The 22,031-nt window shown below is 38.8% G+C and overlaps 2 protein-coding genes and 1 non-coding gene across 4 annotated transcripts; 1 reads left to right on the top strand and 2 right to left on the bottom strand.

The window, feature by feature from the left end:
- Positions 1 to 5,694: 5,694 nt before the first annotated feature.
- On the bottom strand, positions 5,695 to 11,506 carry LOC112184531 (serine carboxypeptidase-like 25). 2 transcript variants are annotated; one of them, XM_024322796.2, is made up of 8 exons: positions 10,970 to 11,506; positions 9,657 to 9,860; positions 8,812 to 8,987; positions 8,419 to 8,703; positions 8,172 to 8,302; positions 7,980 to 8,075; positions 6,333 to 6,438; positions 5,695 to 6,152 (listed from the first exon to the last, which is right to left on the bottom strand). In XM_024322796.2, the coding sequence occupies exons 1-8, from the start codon at positions 11,250 to 11,252 to the stop codon at positions 6,006 to 6,008; spliced, it is 1,428 nt and encodes a 475-aa protein (XP_024178564.1). In that variant the 5' UTR covers positions 11,253 to 11,506; the 3' UTR covers positions 5,695 to 6,005. The 2 variants fall into 2 exon arrangements, with proteins under 2 accessions (XP_024178564.1, XP_040371167.1); XM_040515233.1 differs by lacking the exons at positions 5,695 to 6,152; positions 6,333 to 6,438 and adding an exon at positions 7,403 to 7,879.
- On the top strand, positions 7,301 to 7,401 carry LOC112191063. Its single transcript, XR_002932778.1, has one exon. It is a non-coding gene; the product is annotated as a small nucleolar RNA Z162 (small nucleolar RNA).
- A 9,512-nt stretch (positions 11,507 to 21,018) lies between the features above and the next one.
- On the bottom strand, positions 21,019 to 21,732 carry LOC112185147. Its single transcript, XM_024323358.1, has one exon. It carries the CDS (start codon positions 21,730 to 21,732, stop codon positions 21,019 to 21,021), a length of 714 nt encoding a protein of 237 aa, XP_024179126.1.
- Between the last annotated feature and the right edge of the window lie 299 nt (positions 21,733 to 22,031).

The raw sequence follows: 22,031 nt of genomic DNA, 5'->3' as shown, positions 1-22,031 counted from the left end.
CGATGCTTGGAACGCGTATATTATTATTTTTAGCGACAAATGTAACATTATTATTAGAGACAAATGTAAATTGGAATATAATATGGTACTATGGTACGTATTTGAAAGTAGAATATGTGACGCACTTTTTTGTAATGGTACTGTTCACTCCTTTTTAACTCTAGTCGTCGATGCACTACTAGTTTGTGCACTATTAAATGGGATGTTAAATCGTCAATCGGTGTGATTTGTTCTAACATGTTAGTTGTAAAGTGATTTTAGTTAATCATTTAATCAAAAAGGCCACACATATTTTTTATTATTTTCTTGCTAATTAGAAATGAAGATTAGTTGTTGCGCACTTACTTGCATAATCTCAACTGTTATTGTAGTTGTTGCGTACTTACTTACGTAATCTCAACTGTTGTTGTATCATTTAGTCTATTAATATTAGTCTTTATTTTATAATTGGGAGGCTATAAGTTCAGTTGTTAATGTTGTAATAAAAGAAATAAGAAAATAAAGTAATAAAGAGAAAACGAGAGAGACGTTTGTAGCTAGATTACAATTGAAATTCAAGCTATGAAATAAGTAGATTATAACGGGAAGTAAAACTTCCATACCTAGTATTGATGCAAAAAAAAAAAAAAAAAAGATATAGTTGCAACAAAAACAATGGAGAATCGTCTGATTTGTGGTCATTATTGATTACATAGGCGATTGATGGGCATGGATACGATCACCTTCTCAAGGTGAAAAAAACAATCATGATCCCTCATTGAACAGTTGTCAAACGACGAAGTTTCTACCCAATCATATCGCAAGAAACCATGAGTTTTTGAAGATCGATTCGTGGTTTTAGTTGATCACATGGAAAATTAGTTTGCATACGACATCACTATCAAGATGAAATATACAACCTCCTTCCAAAATCAAACAATGGTCGAGCAATGAAATCTTAGAGCAAGTTCACCCGTAGTCAAGAAATGTCAAGAATTCAACCAGTCAAGTAACTGTTCACTGCCACTGGACATGGGTTTCCACCCGTTTTTTTTTTTACCAGTCAAGACTGTTCATTTTATACTGTTCATCGATTTTTTTACTGTTCATTAAGTGTTTTAACGATTTTGACATATGTCAAAGTGCTCGAGAATATTTTTAGAAATTTTCATAAGGTGAGATCCTCAATGTAAGAGTTGGATAATAAAGTACACGCCACGACGAGTTCGTGAAAATTTTCAGAGAATTATTCGGATCACCGGGCTATTTTTTGTGGTTGTCCGAACTTTTGAAATTTTGGGAAATTAATTTAAGAGAAACAGGTGGCGCGATCCTGGCCATCCACCTTTTTCCACCGATTGATCCTAGCCGTCATTGTGACATCTATTTAAAGTGGTGAACTGTGGGAGACAGGAAAATTCGAGAGAGAGAGAGCTCGGTGCTCTCTGACCCGAGACGCAGCGCAACCCGACCGGAAATCGCTCCTCCGGCCACTGCAGGCGACGCGCGGACACCCTCGTCTTCGTCTCGCTGTCGCCAGCAATCGCTTGCCCTTGGATCATCCATGCACTGAACGGAAACGGAGAATCAACGGCGAGAAGCAACGACTGCTCCGGCGGTTCTGTGATGTTTTCTGGCGACTCCGGTCTCCGATTTGCTTGCTTGTGGTATGGAAATTCATCCCCTCATCATGCTCTACTCATCTGTATAATTAGTTTTTCAATTCGATCGAGTTTTGACGAATGTGTTTCTGGGATCTTTCTGTCTCCGTTGTTCCTCGCTGCCGGCCACTTCTCCGGCTTTCTGGGCTTCGCTTCTTACTCTATTGCAGCTCTAGACGAGAAATTTTGATGCTTTTTGGTGCTGACATCACCCACGTTCAGGGCTGGGCCGAGCTGGCTCTTTGACTTGGCTGGGCAAGAAAAATGTCAAGCCCTTGGCTTCGGTCAAGAAAGTCAAGATTTTGCCCGGTCAAGAAGCTACCGGTGGAGCTGCATTTTTCTCCTCCATGGTCACCACCTCAGCTTTTCCTAGCCGGTGACCGGTCAAGAAGCAACCGGTGGACTTGCTCTTAATATGATTGAATTTGGCTTGAAAATTTACTTTTTAGGTGTTTGAATTTAGAAACAACAGACATTGATTGAATTTTTATAAGTTAACTAAACTAGTGTTTTAAAAATGTCATTTTCTATGGTATTTAGAATAAAAATTAGGGGTCGTGACCACTTACCCAATTTTAGTCTAACAATTGCCCACTTGCTCCACCAAGAGTTTTTTAACCTCATTTACCCAATCTAATTTTTTATGACAGTTTTGCCCTTAACTCAATTAATTAATTACATGTGCATCTGGTATTTCTCTCTCCCCCCGATCTGGTATTTCTCTTTCATCCCCCATTCTTCATCCTCTCTCTCTCTCCCCGATCTGCTCTCTCTCTCTCTCTCTCTCATCCCAATTCTCTCTCTCTCTCTGACGCCTCAGGTGACTGGTCGCCCTATACCAATTTAAACCGGCGCAACAATTTGACCGTGATACGCGGCGATGGCGGCAGTCCTCTGTCGTTCCCCGTCGTCCTCCCCGTCGTCCGCTTGCAGAAGAAGGTATCAGCGGTCAGGCGGGTTCGGGTTCGAGCAGTCAGGTGGGTTCAATTGGCCTTTTTGATGCGCGCACCGAGGTTTGAATACATGGGCACCTCGGATTTCTGTGAATTCTGGGTGTGGAGGTGGAGGTGGTGGGTTCATGAGTCTGAGGCTGACAAGTCAAAGCTGACTGAAGATCGTTGAGTTTTAATGCATCGTCGATTTGGAGAAAAGGGTGGTGTTGTTCCCGTCCTCCTCCTCCGCGTCCTCTTCTGGTCTTTCTCACCGGAGATTCGTCCGCTTGGTTATTACCTCCGTCGTTCATGTTTCTACTGTTACAAACGCAACAAACAGCACACCACACAGACCAAACCGAAGATTATAAATAGGGCTTTTCTACATTAACTTTTGTCTTATTTGTTTGTTTTGACTTTACGTACTAAAATGTCAGGCAATGTGAGTAATCTGACATTGCAATGTAACTGTGGGGTTTGTTTGTTGGTCTACTGGGGGGCAGTAGACACATTATTGGCCCCCAGTAGACTTTGATACGGGGGACAGAGATCACTATAGTGTGGTGTTTTGATAAGTTACCTGTTGTTTTCTGTGTATTAAAGTCAAATTATCTGTGAATCCTACAAAATGGTGCATTTTTGGTGGTCTATTGGGAGGCAGTAGAGACATTGGACTTTGTATTGGGGGGCAATAATAGGATTATTGGGAGGCACTAATATGATTATTGGGAGCCAATAATATGTTTATAAATTGATCAATTGTGCCTGTAGTGTATTCATTTTGGTTTTGGGAGTTCATACGATTCACTGGACGGCAATAACATGATTATTGAAGGCAATAATATGATTTTTGGGGGGCAATAATATGATTACTGGGGGGCAATAATATGGTTACTGGGTATTATTAGGGACCGGTCGCAGGATTACGGTCACCGGTCGCCGGATTCCTGTCTCCGGTCTCAGGATTCCGGTCACCGGTCGCCGGATTTCTGTCACCGGAGTCGGCGGCCTGCCACTGATCACCGAATTCCGACAAGGTGGAGGATGATTTCTCCCTCTAAGTGAAAAAGAAGGAGAGGGCAAAAAAGTCCCAAAAATAAATAAAAAGAATTAAAAAAGAATTAATTGGGTAAAGGGGAAATAATCCCTTAGAGTGTTTTGGGTAAATGGGGTTTTTAAACTCTTGGTGGAGCAAGTGGGCAATTTTTAAGCTGAAATTGGGTAAATGATCATTTCCCCTAAAAATTATCATTTTAAAGTTTTGTCACTCTCAAATGAATGAAGCAAATTATGATAGCACATCATTTATTTTGTTATCTATTTTAACCCCTAATATATCAGCATATACTCAAATAAATCATGCCACATACCTTTTTATTTGTTTTCTAAGAAAAAAGCGGATTCCGTGGTTTATGGGATGACCATTTTGGCTCTTCAGAAGTCCTGAAGTTGGTTTCTTGGTTTGGTGGTCATTTTCGAAGAAAAACACATTTAAATTTTCAATTTGGAAGTCATTTTCGAAAAAAAAAAGCTTATCATTATGGTCAAGATACATTGCATATTGCCTTCCCATCAGCTATCACAATTCTTGTACCTTCGGGTTTCCATCGTCTTTACCATTGTCAATTTGTCTTCTTTTCATTGCCACTATAGTAATCTTCCATACTTATATAGTTATATGATATCATTCTAACACGTATGGTAGTTTTCATTTTTGTCAAACAAAATATCTTCTTTATTCAATACGATTTGTTTTCTAGAAGAGGTCATTTTCTTCTAAACATGTGTTTTCCTCCATAACGAACTTATATAACAACAGGGTTTTGCTAAAGTCCAAGTCAACCTACAACCTCTTTTTTTATTATTACTATTTTTTTTTTTTTAATGACAACCTACAACCTCTTGAATCATCATCTATGACACATTTTAACAATATAAATGATGGAGCTGCCAAACAAATACTAATTCGTTAAGGAACAAGTTGATTAATCTCGTTGCAAAACGGCTTGACCAATATGGACGAACTGATTAGGGTTAGTTGTGTATTTGGACTTTGCATTTTGGATATATATATTGTTTTTGTTGCTTGTTTTTCGTATGGCAATTTGATTATCATACTCTATTTGCAATCTCGGTTCATGCCATCAGATGTTAAATAAGTAAACGTCGTCTTCTCTCACGTAGAGGTGGCAAACGGGCCACTAAGCACGAGCACGGCACAGGCCCGGCATGCTTAAAAGTGGCCCGGCACGACCCAAGCCCGTTACTGGCCCGGCACGACCCGATCACGTTAGAATAACGGGTCGGGCTGGGCCTAAGAATATTGGCTATTGGCCCGGCCCGGCACGGCCCGAGCACTACATATTGTGGGCCGGCCCGTTACAACACACAAAATTTCATTTTGTTTTTAAAAATATTAAAAAACTATAATGATGAGATTTGAATATGAGACATTTTTATTTAAAATCTTATGACAATTCCACCAATGCTTTCTTTTATATTGTCAAAATAATGAAACAAAACATTATATCCTTGTTTTGACATAAGTATTTTTTCTAAATATTAAATATATGTTTATTAATAAAGACTAATCTCATAATAATACAACTATAGAATGAAGGAAAGAATAATAGATACTAAATCTTCATTATATTAATAAAGATTAATCTCACAATAATGTACTAAAAACAATATATTTTGAGTTTTTTTTTTCTTTCTTTCTTATAGCGGAATATAAAAAATTATTAGAAATCTAATATTAAAAAGCTAAAATTAAGAAAACGTTGTAGAACTTAATTTATTTTAATTTTCTAAATAGTTAAATAAAATTAATTTTTATTTGTTCAAATTAAGATTTTAAAATCATACTTTATAGTGGGTAGGCACGAGCACGGCTCGGCACTATATGGGCTCGGGCCATAGGTCAGGCCGAGCTTAATGTTTAAGTAAATGGGCCGGCACGAGCCCGACACAATAATAAATGGGCCGGCACAAGCACGGCACGAAGCACGACTAGACCCGCTTAAAATAGGTCAGACCGGGCCGCCCCGCGGCCCATTTGCCACCTCTACTCTCAAGTCTCCTTTAATAAATGAAAAAGAAACTAAAGTGAAAGAGTTGGGTGATGAAACACTTCAACCATCGGTCACTTCCATATATATCCTTGGTCTAAGAGAGTTAACAAACTGAAAATACAAACTAAACCTTCTTCGTTTCGAAGGCCATTTGCCTCTCCTAAAGCATAATCAAATCAAATAACCATCCCTATTTCTCTCTACTTGTTTCTTAATAGTGACATATCAATTCCTTGTCTCGCAAGAATCATAACGATTCAGAAGATCAATCACACTGGTATTAAAATGGGAAGGAAACTTTTTTTTTTCCTTTCTCATTTTGTCTTTAACTATCTTGTTATCTCATTTTAGTTGAATTTTCATGACGACTTTGGAAGGGGCTTCCCCTTAATAAAGGATTTGAAAAGCTGAAGAGCTGCTCTTGGCTTGAATAGCGGGACTTCATGACCTGCTCCTCTCACTGTTGCAAATGTCAACCCTTCGTAAACCTCTGTCCAACCTCCCACCTATCACATCACATGAACATAAATTAGAAAACATAATCGTATCCAGCATCGATCAGTCACTCACATTTTTAATCACATTGCCAAATTCATTAAGAAAACTTAATAACAAGGATTAATGAAAAACTTTGATTTGATCATAATTAACTTTAGGGATATAGGAACATTAATTAATTTGCTCACCTGTTTCTTTGTGTACCAGGGATACCATGGAATTTTGATTGCCAATTTGAGTTGTGCAAGGGAATACCTGGTCGCTGTGACCGGCACCACTGAGTCAACGTCTCCACTACAATTTGCAAGAAAGCAGTCACAGGATTAATACACAATGAAAGAAGAAACAATAAAGGCTAATGTTAGCAAGGGGAGCCCTTGTATGGAGGACATGGTCTTTCTAAGAAAATGAGGACCTCTGCGCCTTTATATAAAATGGACCCGGATCCTCTCCTGAGCAAAGCTCTCTGCTGAGCTACCTGAGCTTTGAGAGAGATTGTGACACGTGGATTTTGTTGGATCTAATGGCCTACAACAGGCTTAGCTTTTCTTTTTCTATTTGTTTCCTCTCTCTCTCTCTCTCTCTCTCCTTCCTTCTGCTCAGTCTACTCTCTCTCTTCTGTTCATCTTTTTTCATCCTCTCCGACTCCGACGTTTCCAAAATCCTAGCCTTTGCCATCCGCTACATCCTCAAGTCTCTCCACATCGGTGGTTAAGCAATTGGAGCCGTAGATCGACGGTGGTGGAGACTCTCTCAGTGGCGAACCGGTTCGACGCGACCGTTTTCACTCCGGTCATCTCAGTTCCAACGCAGCAAGCCAGCATGCTTTTGGCTCTGTTCGCCGGCGGAGATGGGTACAGAGTGGAAGAGAATGACAAGTGTTTGATGGTCTATAATATTGCCTATCAATCTTTGTAAAACATACTGGAATGAAATGGGTACTGGGTATAAGAATAAGAACCCATTTGAAGTTCTCATATCCACATCTTGTTTTCATAGATTTTATTTGCTTACAAGTTTTCACATATGTGGGGATGAAGAAGAATAAGAAAGAAGGGAGGAGGTTAGCAACTTAGCATACAAACCAAAAGGAAGATTCATAAGATGGCAGTAATTAAAATGAAAGAAACCAAACCCAGAAATGTTGAATACTGAAAGAGGTACAATGAGGATCCAATTTGTAGTGGTATTCATGAGATTTAAATATTGATGATATCCAATCACTACTTCACTAGTCCTTTTCATTCTGAGTGCAACGTTTTTTTTTTTTTTTTGTATCGGTTCGTGATTTGCTTATTTCTTCCTCAGCTTTCAATTTCTAACAGAACAGCAGAACAGAGATGCAGAGGTGGAAGATTAAGAGAGAAAACCTTTGTTGGTGGAGTCTGGAGAGGGCTAAAAAGGACTAGGAAAATTATTATGAGTAGAGATACTACGTGGCAGTATTGTAGACCATTGGATGTTGCTTTTACACATGGCATTACAAGATTGAAAGCTTAGGAAGCTCAGGTCACTTTATTACTCAGGAGAGGATCCACTCCCATATAAAATATACAATCTAATATTCAAACTAGTATAGATTATAGGTCGTCATTCAAACTTAGACAACTTGAAAATTGTTTAGCAATACATGATACGACAAAGTGTATTTATGTGACATATAAATGACCAAACGGCAGCCGATTTGTGTGATTAGAGTGAGTTTTGCCATTTTTGTACTGTTGTGATCTTTAAGCTACATTGCAAAGTGGAGGAAGTGATGAAGCTGTCTACTTTAGAAGGGTTCTATGATCATATATACAACAATAAAGGGAAAGAAAAGGCCAATTAATTACCTGAAAACCCAAATTCTCAAACCAGCAGCAATCATGTCCTTGTAAATAGGAAGAACAGATACATCTGTATCGTTCCAATTTCGATTTAAAACCTCACTGCAAGTATCATCTCAAAGTAGCACAAATTAGTCAGCATCTAGTTAATCAAGGTTTTAATAGTATAAAGAGGATATTGAGTATGCATGGACTCACCTGCAAGCAGTCCACTTATAAGGAATTTTAGTAATGTTGGCATGGAATGCTTTCTGTACTTCTGGTCTATTGTAATATAACTCAGCATATTTTTCCGTACAAGGATCATAGCCAGATATTTGTCGAAACATCTGAGATCGAGATATATACAAGTATAATTATATATGAGATAGATTGATTATAAATATATGATGACATTGTATTTTTAAGTATTGTAGATGTAGATGACGGAATACCAATTACATACCGGTCGATGAGGCAAACGCATAGTCTGTCTCGTAGACATTGAAGTAGTGCTACCATCAGAGTTGTTGCAGGGTGGTGCATAGATGTTGTACTGGTCTATGTTCCCAAATTCTTTATCCATCGCGTAGCTATACAGTGATTCACATTCGTCGGAGTTCTTTTGATTTCGAAAATCACAAGTGTGGATGAGCTGCTTGTAGGTCTTATCGGAGATCATGGCGTGACTCCACCAGTATGTTACTGTCCCCAGGTTATCATAGTAGTTGTCTGTCACGGCATTACCCACCTGCATGCAATTTGTGATTATTTAGTTCATTATTATTGAAATGTTAACGTTTCCTGAGTTCAGAAACACAAAATTATTGACGTACGTACATATATATATGCAACATACCATTATTCCTTTGAGATTAATCGGGTGCTTGGAGTTTTCATTGTAAATGATAATTGCTTTGGCAAGCTGAGGCACGTAATGTCCAGCATAGCTCTCTCCAGTGAGATATACTTCTCGGTTCTTGTATCGGGGAAATCGATCCAACCATCCGATTATGAAGTTCAGTGAGTCCTTTGCTGATTCATCATAGTAACAAGTTAATTAATTAGCTTGAACATATAAAAATAGTGGTAATTTGAACTTTAATCCCTTAAACTCCTCAACCGACTAAACTTTCACTAGCTTAAAGGAAAAAAATTCAAAACACTGAATTGCGGTGAGCTAGAATTAGTTGACAACGCACAAACAAACCAAAAGTGGAGCCCAAGACTACAAAAGTAGGCCCAACGGAAACAAGTAGAAACAAGAAAAACTAAATGGATCATCTTCTTAAGGAAAATCGCAAAAACTAATAAAAACTAATTAATAGATAATTACCTAATCCCTAGAGGGAGCCCAATCTGGATCATCAACTTGGGACCAATAAGTCACTTGGAAAAACGTGCACATGCATAATCCATTTATGATACATCAAGGTCATGAAAGCGACCAATGATATTTGTTGCTAGGATAGATCTTAATGAGATCTTTTTTAAAAATGAGACAGTCCGCTAGGCCATGGACACAATCACACAAGTGCCCACTCCACGGCCGATGATTATAAACGCTCGTGCTTAGAAATAGTGAAATACTTAACAACACACACTGTTACCCTGAAATACGTGATGTGCATGGTGGTTAATTAGAAACCGATCGATGACATCGATCATTAACTAAATTATATATCTTCGATCAAGTACACATACCCGTGCGGCCATCCCCGGTATCAAAGAGATCTGCGGAGCGATTGGAGTAGGAGAAGCCAACACCGGCTGGAGTTTCCAAGAACAAGAGGTTGGCCTCGCTGTTCCATGAGAACTTGTTCAAGTACAGACCCGAAGCTGTCTTGTTTATTCTGAATGGACCTATCTCTTCCGATGCACCATATGCCACCGACGAGCAACCAGGGCCTAGTCACAGGTTATCACATGCCACAAATGAATGATTAAATCAAACAACATTAACTTTGTTAGACAATGAAAAAATAGCTCTAGATCCATGTGGCCACCCAACTTTCCAAAGACTAAATATGTCGCAAGACCATATGTAGGTTTAATTTTACTGGTAAATACAGTTAGTTTGATGTATCATTATACTCAAATATTATCACATTTTATACATGAATTTTGACATTAAATAATTTATTAAAATGTATGATTATATTTAAGTGCCTGGTGTAATATGTATTATATAATAGTTTATGCAATAAAGGTTTGTGAGTTTGGTGAATCCGTGAATGCTAGGGTCTCCAGGATTTGTGGCTGGAACTTATTAGCTGCTGGTGGTGTGCAACTGAAGGCATTGATGAGGCATGCCCCAGAAGATACTGACAAGGGTGGGCAAACACAACTGCAAATGGCTCAATAGCTATGGCCTTAATAATTGAACTTTGTTTTTGGTTGTTTTCAATGCATTTAATGACTTCACCTTGTCACTCCATCCCTCCATCCCTAGCCTCATTTAACTTCAGCTTTAACTCTGTACATGTTTCCCTCTGTGCCAAAGCCAGCGAAAGTAATGAATTGTTTGTTATATATGGCATGGGTTCCTAATTTCTTCTTACCTACACCCAAAAAAAAAAAAAACAAACAAACAAAAAACAAAAAGCTTCTTCTTACTCAAGCTTGGAAACTTGTGTACTTATTCAATCCTGGTAGTTGGATCATTATGTTCATTTCTGTGTATAAAAACTAATGAAAGCTAGGCATGCAACCCATGCCAGAAGATATATATGTACCCTGCTTCATCCTAATTTCAACTATGATAGCAATGAGGTTCCCACAACGCTCCCTAACCAACTAAGGGGTTTCATTTCAAATAATAACCAGAAGCCCAGAACATGCATTACAAGATATTTACAGGAGGGTGGGTAAAAGACTATGTCAGCAACTATTTACCTCAATTAAGCCAGATAACCTAAACCAAAGTATATATGAGTAATGTAAATTAATAAGTAGCTGAAGGCATTAAAACAGTGAGCAAATGTATATTATGTGAAAAGCTTAATAATTAGTTATACCTCCATTGAGCCAAATGACCAGAGGCTTAGACAGGGGGTCTTTAACAGCAGCCTCAGTGAGCCAGTAAAAGAGGGCTCTTCCAACCTTGTGATTTACAGTGACGTAACCCGAAAACTGCTGGAAAGAGACCTTGGGTTGCCCAGGAAGTGATACAATCCTATCAGCTTCTTCATCTTCATTCACTGATCCATGACTTGGGCTTATGAACAGCCCCAGAAGCAAAACAGAGACCATGGAAATCAGTAGGAGGGTGCTCTGTGTTTTGACCATGACTGTAACCATGGCCTTTCTTGGAAATGAAGAAGAGGAAGAAGAAGGTGGAGTACCTCTGAGATTCCTAGTTGTGTGTATTTGATGTGAAGTGAGACTGTGTTATTCAGCAGGGATTAAATAGGTGAGAGTGAGAATGAGAGCCATTATGAATGGCCTTATGAATGTCCTAACCTCAAATAATAAATGTTTTCCACACCCAAATTTAAATTTGTTAATGGAGTACTCTAGGGCAAACTGAAGCGGCTGGAACACAATTATGACCCGGCTGAGGCCGGTATGCATCCTTGAAATGAAGGCTGCCCATATGATTATGCTAAATTAATTGTGTATTTTTTTAGGTGTGGGATCACATGGCTTTTTGCATGTTCATGAAACAGTCCCTTTAATCCTCCCTTAAATCCTCTTGTATTCATTTACCAGACTTCGACTATATTTTGTTTCAATATATTTGCTCTAGCTACACTATCCTCTCATTTTAGAACTTTTTGTTTTTCTCCCTTTAAAAAATATTAATAATCTCTCTGGATAACATTTAAAATGTGTTCATTGTGATTAGTCTTTTTTTAACTATATGATTACAAATGTAATTTGTCCATATAAGGTCGTTGTGGAATATTTAATGTGAGAGCTAATGAGACTATTATTTTGGCTCTTACATTTTGCGGCCTCACCCGACAATTATTGGAAAGAGACTAGAAAGTGGCTGCTATGACTTAATCAGTAGTATTTTAAGACTTAATTTTCTTCTACTTTTCATTTAATGAAGTCTAATTTTTGTTAACCCTAACACGTGCATCATCTTGTAAACAAAATTACAACAAAAATTTGATTTTACATAACTATAATTTGGTAAAATGATTATCGTAAGTTGCAGGAGCATGTAGCTTTAGTATGTAAGTGTAAAAATACTTAAGCATATATGAAGTGAAGAATCATATTTTCTCTCCAATAACGTTGATAGTTTTCATAACCAAAGGAAAAAAAAAAGCTTTTCTGTAGTGATGAAGAACATAATGGATAAATTAACTCATCCGAATATCGGACTTTTATTCAAACTTCATTTACGTATGGCCTAATAGTTTTTGTCTAGTTAGATGTGCTCTTCAACCTAGGTTCGAACCCCGAAGCTGTCAAAGTGGTCAGACACTGTGCTGCAATGCACAGTTGGAGCATTTTACATATGTCGAAGGGGTTTATCTTGGGCCTAGGAAGCCTTTAGGCTTCCCTTGACAAAGTCAAAAAAAAAAACTTCATTTACGTATGTCAAGAACTCTTGTTTAACTACAATAAATAAGAGCCTATAATTTCTGCACCATATGATATATGACGAAATATTACTTCTTTGGAAAATTTTAGACAATACAAATGGCTTGGTCAGCATAGCAGACAAAAAAAAAAAAAATTAAAATTGCATACATGTCTTAACGTGCACGCGATGGAGCTGTGATCGATTTCTAAAAATAGCATGGTGTGGGCTTGGCCATGGTGTTGATGATGAAATATCATCAAAGCTCTTTTGGACTGGCATTGCCTTAATTTCCAAAGCTTGAACTCCCCACTATTTCGTACTAGGCCAAACTTAGCATTCTCCATCATATCCATCATAACCTCCTCCAATATCTCTATCTTTACAATTGTCCACCATATTAGCTTTTTCTCCATAAATTTTGATGCTTAATATTCAGGTACTTCTTTCTGGGAAGCTTGACAAAGACATCCGAAGATTCTATACTCGACAGTTCCATTTTTGTGGCCTATAATGTCCTATTGTATCCCGTAAGAATATATTTCTTATGTGTTGATTTGGAATGTACAAGAAATCTCTATATACAAATTTATCCATTAAAATACAAATTTTGTTGGTTTATAATTGAAAAGTAATGTACATTTCTGTAGTAGCTAGATACTTGCGTAGAGCAGTGGAAATAATAATGATGGTTATTTATGCAAAAGCAGAGAGTAGTTGAGATGGAATGGAAGAATATATTGTAAGTATAATAATGTTGGATGGCGTTGATCGAAGGCCTTATTACACGGTTGCATCAATGTAAATAGTCTGCGTAGTCTGTACCTACAAGTTACAGTGGTAATTATCGGAAAGAGCAACAAAGAGAGAACCAGAGAAAATAGATGGATGAATGGAAGCAAAGCTTATGTCATCAAAAAATAGAAGAAGCAAAGCTTAGCTAGTACAAGATGATTGGTGAATCAAGGCAGCTTAGCTAGTGCAAGATGATTGGTGAGTCAAGGCTTCTGTGCTCTCTCTCGCTCTCTCTCTCTCTCTCTGATCAAGTCTCATCCTGCAGCTAGAAGAAACCTTGAAATGCTCATATGTTCTAGCATTTGGGTTTGGAACTTCGGATATGTTCTCGATTAATTAAAGAACGAGGGAAGAGTACTGGTGTTATATTGTATATTTGTATATACGTACTAAATGTCTAAATCAAAAGCTCTAATCGATCAGTGTAATTAACGAATTATATTGTTTGATGTATGATCACTTTAACATCTTTTGTATTTCAATTATCATTCATCACTTTGCAATGAATTAGCTCTCGAGTTAAATCTCTCTTTAAATCCGAAAATTAAACCCTACCTTACATACCCGGTGTTGTGCAATGTATACTTAATCGATCTATATATCCCGGTCCTACTAATAGTATTACACGACACGTATAATATTGTCCATCACTAATTAATAGATTAACGATCTTGAGCAATAACAATTTCAAAATTCTTAGAATTCATTTTTTTAAGTGTGTATATATATATTTCTCTATAAAAAAAAGTGTGTGTGTATATATATATATTAACTTGCATCGAGCTACATGTTAAACAGCGACAAGCGTGACCCGTGGCTCACCATTAATGTACCGATACTGTCTCAACTTAACCACATGTTAGGTGTTGAGTTTTAATTACAAAATGCATTGGTACAATTGGTTGTGATTCACTTATTTATAAGTTATATTTTATTTGTCACTTTTCCAATATGAGATATTTCCTCTCCAACACGTCCCTAGGTTAGCACGTGAAATTAATTAACAATCCAATCGAAATATTCTGATGGCAATATAAGGGACCCCAATTCGGGTCTATGACAATTGGAGACGCAATTGGAGAGTGACCTGCTTTGATACCATGTTAAACAGCGACAAGGGTGGCCCGTGGCCCACCATTGTACCGATATTGTCTCAACTTAACCACCTATTAGGTGTTGAGTTTTAATTACAAAAGACCTCGGTACAATTGGGTGTGATTCACCCACTTATAAATTATATTTTATTTGTCACTTTTTCAATGTGGGATCTTTCATCTCCAATACTACACAATCCAAACACTGTACACTGTAGAAAATTAACCTTAAATTTATGTTCGAACTAACTGCTCTACATGCTCCACCATGTTTTCTAACACTAACCAAGTGTCAAACAATAATTTGTGACATACATTATTTTCTTTACAAAGAAAAAACAAAGAATTAGGTAGCTATTTCACGAGGAATACTTGCATGTAGTAAGGAATCGATCACGCGAATAACTCTTTCTTGCTATTCAATGCCATAAGAAAAGGATACGATTAATCATACCGAGATCCATTACTGTTCATCCACTCAAAAGGTGCGCATCTCTGGTCCTGAATCTGAATTTGTGAATCTGAAGAAGCTAGGTATCAGTAATTCTGAGAATTAGTGTGGCGGTCCCAGATCAGTCGTAGCAGCACGTACTGTTTATGGATCATATACTTAAAGATAGAGGGAGGTGGATGCGAAGGTACGTAGTGAGCAGTGAGCAGTGAGCAGTGAGCAGTGAGCAGTGAACAGTGAACAGTGTTGGTTATGATAAATGATTCCCTGCACTCCACACGTACACTGTACATATATGTATGCCCTAAGCATGCATCACTATCCCCTTCCATAATACACTGCTTGCTAACTTTATTTGCCTCCACACAATACAATCTATGCAGCTAGCCTATTTCACATTGATGTCATAGGACCAAAAGATTCACCAAAAGATATATCAAGGAAAAGATAGCTAGCAGTCTCGTCGATCTGAGCTACCAGCCACAAGAGATGAGTTCATGTTACTGTGGTATATAATCGTCACATCACTGATAAAAAAAGTTATAGTACTTCATTGGAACACTAATCTTTATAAATCAATGATGATAATCCAAATGCTTTCGAGATGAACTTTGATGGTTCGGTAGTTCAAGGCTTCACTGCAGCGTCTGGTTTTATTATTAGAGATGATCATGGCATCCCAATAATAGCGGGATCCAAAAGAATTAGTCGTGCTAATTAATGTTCCTCTTGTAGAAGCTTTAATTACCTCTTCGTGATGGCCTCATCAAAGCCAAAAGAAAAGGCGTTCTTCATATTCTAGTTGAAGGTGATTTGCAGCTGGTTATTAACTGTGTCACTGGCAAATGTGGTGTTCCTGGAGATTGAAGACCATTGTCCAGGCTATCACACAAATTGCAAGCACTTTCTCCTCTATTGATTTCTTTCGCATATTCAGATAAGCAAACTTCACAGTAGATGTTTTTGCTAATATAGGTCATTCTCTATTTTTTTTTTTGGAGGACAACGGAAAACTAATCCATTGATCGAAATCATGACGACCTCACTCAGTCAAGCATGAAGGGTACAAACACCCCTCATATTACAATGCAAGCTCAATAGAGTACTACAACCAAAAGGAAATCCCAAAAAACTAAAGTTCAAAAGAGAAAACTACTAGCCAAAGCAAAAAACTACAAAAAAAACTACGACATTACGAAACCCTACGCCGCCTAGTATGAAACATTTCCTTGATCGCTTTGATGCCTAAGACCCTTCTGGTGTACGTCGCTACCATCAAACAAGACATATCGCACCCTAGATGATGTAGGGAATCATATCCTACCCGGACTGGGAGACGGGCTCCAAAGAGGCGGCCCAACCTGCATCCCATGCACACCATCAGCTCCTTTGTCAGGGGACCCCGTCTTCATGGACGCCCTGGACACAAAACCGACACAGTTAGACTCCGTCGGTGCCGCTTTGACCTTGTTTCTCAAGCCAAGGGGCGTTCCCTTCTTCTTGTAAACTGCCTGAGGTATCTTCGCACCTACCAGACTTGTAGCAGAGAGCTCGAGGCCAAGTTGTTTTGGCTGCATGCTGACAAGAACCAGAGCCAAACTATGTTTGGCTGGCTTATCGTCCTCAGGAACGTCCTTGTGGTGACCCGAGAGAGGGGTCCCACAGCGCCGCGACCCCTAGCCAATGAGAAACCGATATGTCACGAATAACATCCCGATAACTCACAAACCCGAAATCACAAGGCCTTTTGGGTTCAGACTGTTGGTTTACAAAACACTTTCTTGGACAAATCATTCTAGCAACCGAACAACATATTTTCAAAGACGGAATTTAAAGTGGGCTAAAAGATTTGGGCTTACAATAGGAGCCCATTTCGGGAAATAACAAATCACTAAGTAAATATAAGTATGAGAGACGCGCTCCAGGGTTGCGGGTCTCTTGAAATTTTGTAAATAAGCGAATAGGAAACAATTAAAAAGCAAATAAATAAGTGACTTCAAAGTCCCATTAAGGACCAAAACCTTCTTTTGATAAAGCTAAAGAGAAATGTGCCAAATCGGGTCACGTGCCTCCCCTGTACACTTCCCGACCACATGCTTGAAACTTGCACACTATTTTAGGGGTGAGCTTTCGTCCTAGCATGCCCAATAGGGGCCAACCCAACCATGCTAGGTTTGAAAGATAATATACTTAAAAATATTTACTACATAATATTGTACACTTTTATCGAAAAATACTTTAACAAAAGAGGCAACCACAAACATTTGTTATCTTTTATAAAACATATGCAGCATGCTTCACATAACTTGGAGCTCCGAGATACTTACATGTCGGCTAAACTCAAACAAATCGGTGACCAACCCGGTTGGTCATCCTTCGAGAACCGGCCAACTATTCTGTAGTCCTTGTGACTACAAGTAGCGAAAGTGTTCATTTCCTGGCCCTGAGTCTCCTATGACTGGTTCACTGTCGGTACTCACCCTTCCTTGACAAACATAGGGGCACAACCCCCACGGTTCACGGTTATCGACACCGTCGGATCCCTAGGAATCTACGCGTCTAGGTCCCATTCACTTTCAGGTCACAAGTACAAACATACTATGAGTACAGTATCTCAACATGCAAGTCTAGCCTCGGTTTTTGCAATAAGCAATTATCAGTTATGCAAACACAGATATCACGAGGCATCGACTAATAATCAACTAAAAACGTACTTGCAGGCAACATATTATTTTACTAGAGCATTCCACATATAGAAAAGTCTCTAACAATGAAGGGACATCACACCCTACCTGGATATGGAGTACTCGCCCAAACTTAGCTTTGTTTCTGACTTTCGATACTTCTTCCAATTTCATGTGCACACGCTCGAATCCTTTAACAAAAATTATACCGATAAGTAATTGATTCATAACTCACTTTAAAATTCACCAAGTAACCCATGATCAATAATTATTAGAAACCATTCACAACTTTAATCCAATGTCCTAATTTAGCTCAATCAAATAAAATCCACCATTTTCATAATAAATTTCTCAAACAATTGGGATTACTTAATCTCTTTGACTTCATTGAACACATTGAGTTTTAATTCTCAATTACCACCAAATTAAGCTCATCAGCAAAATGACATTTCCAAAGCCAAATCCATCATCTTAATTGAGAAAACCAACTCTGTCCATACATTCAACCAATTTCATCTTAAGTAATCCACAAAGCCTCAACTCCATCAAACACAATTATATGGCAGAATCGATGGCCAGACCCTTACCTTTCTTCTTTTCCAACAAGGATGAATCCATTTTAGGGCTGCTTTGAATCAGCTACTTTATCACCATTAGCCTTTCAAATTCCTAGCAGCATAACATAATTAAAATCAACCCTAAACCAATTTTCAAAACCAAAATAGAGTTCGAGAATCCTTACTAATCCCCGATATCAATTCGACTGAACCAACAGTTTTCTCTTCTCCACATTAGAAGCGAACTCATCATAGCTACATTTCACCTCTTTCAACTACTCATATTCCTAGCAAGCAAGACACTAGTTAACGGACAACCTACATCTAATTTCGTATTCAACAGAGTCTGTGATTCTCACCTTATTTGATTTCAATCAAAACTGACCCAGTAGCTCAGTTCTTCTCCAAGGCTTCAATTTTTACAGATTCCACAAACCTCATATTCCAAATTAGAGAGCAGTGAATTAGGGTTTTCGATTCACACTGACTCAAGGCATTATCCAAAGGGATAGGACGAAATTCCAAGTTAAGAAGGTCTGGGAGCTCGGCGGCGCGTACGGCGGCTTTTGCCGGAATTGGAGGTCGGAGTTAGAGGGTTATGCTCTTGGAGGTGCTGATGACTTGATACAAATTTATGCAAGCGTACGTATCATTGTCAAGATAGGGAAGTATAATGCCCAAAGTTTATCGTACCACGGGGATTAGTGGCTAACCCACAATCCTTGGGTAATCGGAAATAAAGACACTTAGCAAAAAAAGAAAAGAAAAAGAAAATAAATAAAAATGCTAATCTAAGGCACCAAGCCTTAGCAATGCTCGGCTTTGATTTTCACCAAAGCCTAATCAAAACTAAGAGCCTAGTGATGAATATTTACAATGAGTTGGAGTTCAATATTTTTAGAGATAATTTTAGATTAACAAAATGTAATGAAATGTAAAGCAATTAATAAAAATGAAAATAAATTAATAAAAGTGTAACCAAATAAATGGGAATGTCGGGTGCTAGGGAGGATCCTTCACCAAATCTCATGTGTCGGAAGCTAATGTAATGTAGATACATATTTCCTATTTTGGCGGTAGTCGTATCCAAGGCGGTTCAAGGCTCAAGGACCGAAATTCCCTTTCATGGTATTCCTACTCCGGTTCAAGGGTCGTAGGAACTCACTTGGCATGAATTAGAGCCGGTTCAAGGGTCACTAATTCACATCAAGAGGCGTAGAGATCGAGGAATTAGACTACTAAGCAACCCGCCCGCGCAATCACGCAACGGGTGTAAATCACCGTGCTTATAACCCCTCGAATACGAAATTGAAGATTTCTAGCTTAGGAATTAGAGGGGGTCAAGCCTCTAACTCCGTCCTAGACATACTCAAAATACACACCCTAGAGTTGACTAGACTCCTAGACATGCATTTTAACCCAACAAAAATAGATATAAGCATCCATCATATGAAAATTGCATCATTACATTAAATTAAACATCTTTTACACAAAATTTGGGTTAGGGACACAACCCTAACTCCCAACAAGGAAATTACTCACAGCCCATAATCATAGACATCAAAATTACAAAATTCAAATAGAAAAGAGTAGAGAAGTGTAGGAGAAAACAAGAAAAATCATAAATAGCTAAAAAGCTAGCATGACTAGTCTTGAATTACAACTCCCCACAAAATACTCAAATATTGAATCTTGTAGAGGTAGAGGTCTTTGATGAATCATTGAAGCTTTGGGTGAGTAAATCCTTGAAATCTCTAAAATAAAACTAAAGTAAAGAGGAAAAATAGAGGAGAAGAAGGAGGGGAGAGAGAGCAGCCCAAAAGGGCTGCTTCTGTTTTTGGTGTGGCTGCGGCTACTGTTGGTGTGTGTCTAGGGTAGGGAAGAGATGAATATATAAATATAGATGGCTGTGGCTGGTCGTGAGGGAAACCAAGAAGGAAGAAGGGTGATGGGGACATGTGGCACCATGGGATAGGAGAGAGGAAAAAGAAAAAAAATAAAATAAAGAAAGAAGAAGAGGCAGCACGTGGAGGGGGGGGGGGCGGGAATTATTCTGATGCTGACGTCATCATGACGTCAGCAAAGTCATTTTCATTTTTTTTTTCCTTTTCTTTTCTCTTTTTCTTTTCTTCTTTCTTCTTTTTGCTTTCTTCTTCTCTCTTCTCAATACACTTCCGCATATATTATTAGAGACAATTGGATTCCACTCCCTTGATGGCGTTGACCATGTTGACCCTCATTGACTATTTCGTCCTTTTGTCGAAAACTCCAATTTGCTCCAATTTCGCACAATTCTCTCTCGTTTCCGCAATTCCTCTTATTTTCTACACATTAAATAAAAATGGATTAATTACATATTAATTGACATGAGGATTTGCTTATTTATAGTATTTTAGATATAATTACACTCATATAAATGCGTATAATCAGCTGACTTTATCCATGGTGGTCAAGTAACTCAGACATGCAGAGCTATGGTTTCCGTCGAGCTCGCACAGCGTTTTCCGGCGTCGGAGTTTGAGGCCACAGTTCGGGTTTTTGCTCTATAGGGCTTGCTGAGTCTAATGGTGGTGTCAATGTGGTGAGATGATGGTTGGAAATCGACGAAAGAGGAGGGTAATGGTGGTGGAGCTTTCCGAGCATGCATGTGGTGGTTAGGAGCTTTCGATCGGTGGTAGAATGGCTGGGCTTTGATCGGATTTGGGTGCTGGTTCGAAGGGTGGAGGCACTGTCAAGAGGAGGTGGCCGGAGATGGTGCTCTTCGGTGGTTGCAGGGGGAAGAAGAAGAGAGAGAGAGAGAAGGGAGGACGGTCTGGAAGCTCTCGGATCTACACAGATTTCTTATTCAGCATATTGGGAACCTTGAAGGCAGAAAGTAATTGAGAAGAAATAGAAGGCAGTACGTTAGCCCTAAAGACAAGGGCTGGAACCATTGGCCCTGTTGCCGACTACGAATCCATCTCCACCACAGAATCAACCTCTGAGTCATCCACCCTAGGGCAATGCTGGCCACCATGGTTTAGCATAGCACAGGAGTGACAACGCCCTAGGTGCCTTTCATACTCGAATCTTAGGATTAAGACATCAACAGAAGAAACCCTAACCCTACGGTCAAAATGCACCGGATCATGGATAGAGAGAACAAGCGGGACTCGTGCATCTCCCCTATGCAACGCCATGCGATCCACCTCCAGAACCTCACCAATTGTCCCACCAACCAACTGGACAGTGGGTTCAGTCAATATGCCCGAAGGTATGCCCTTCAACGTAACCCAGATCCAAACAGAGTCCAACTTCACAGAAGAAATCTTCGAGAAACCATCATAATAATTCAGGAAAAGCATGGCTCGCTGAAAACCCCATAGACCTCCGTTCTTCACATGAGCAACATCCCTTTCATGGGTGAAAGTAAACATAAATCGTTCTCCCCTTGGCTGGACTTCCACGGTCCCCGTTAACCTCCACATCGATCTTACAGCACTGCGGAACGAATCCAGCACCACCGCCCTGCAAGTGTTAAGCCTCCCAACCAAATAGAAATTGCGAACCAAAAACTCCTTCCCCGGAACCCTAAGATTCCCCAAATCCACTGGTTCTTCTCCTTTCTTGAGAGATAGCTTGGTTGCAAGTCTGGCAGTCATGGAGGTGATCACTACAGCCATGAAAGTAGGACGCCGCACAACTTGAAAATACTCAAAACCCTAACCCTAGTAGAGCGAGAGAGAGAAGGAGTAAAAGTCGCGGTATAGTAGGATTTCCATATAGGTCATTCTCTATTGAATGAGCAAACTTGGGAGAATAGGCTTCCATATAATTTTATAAATGCTTTTATATTTGACCAACTAGGGTCAGGTTACCCCAGGAACTATTGTATCTACTTTTTATTTTTTATTTATGTATTAGTCTTGATAATCTAAATTTTCATTCATGTATGTCAGCTAAAAATAGAAATAACATTTAA

Source organism: Rosa chinensis, chromosome 2 (genome assembly GCF_002994745.2).
Source record: "Rosa chinensis cultivar Old Blush chromosome 2, RchiOBHm-V2, whole genome shotgun sequence".
Classification (NCBI taxonomy): Eukaryota; Viridiplantae; Streptophyta; class Magnoliopsida; order Rosales; family Rosaceae; genus Rosa; species Rosa chinensis.
The sequence above is the reverse complement of the archived record's forward strand: the minus strand, read 5'-3'. Positions and strand labels throughout refer to the sequence as shown.

Excerpts from the sequence above, each read along its gene's own strand:
- LOC112184531 (XM_024322796.2), bottom strand. The coding sequence starts at position 11,252 with ATGGTTACAGTCATGGTCAAAACACAGAGCACCCTCCTACTGATTTCC. Across the intron at positions 8,076-8,171 it reads TATAAGTGGACTGCTTGCAG|TGAGGTTTTAAATCGAAATT; the intron begins GTGAGTCCATGC and ends TGATACTTGCAG. Across the intron at positions 6,153-6,332 it reads CCTGGTACACAAAGAAACAG|GTGGGAGGTTGGACAGAGGT; the intron begins GTGAGCAAATTA and ends GTGATGTGATAG.
- LOC112185147 (XM_024323358.1), bottom strand. The coding sequence starts at position 21,732 with ATGGCTGTAGTGATCACCTCCATGACTGCCAGACTTGCAACCAAGCTA.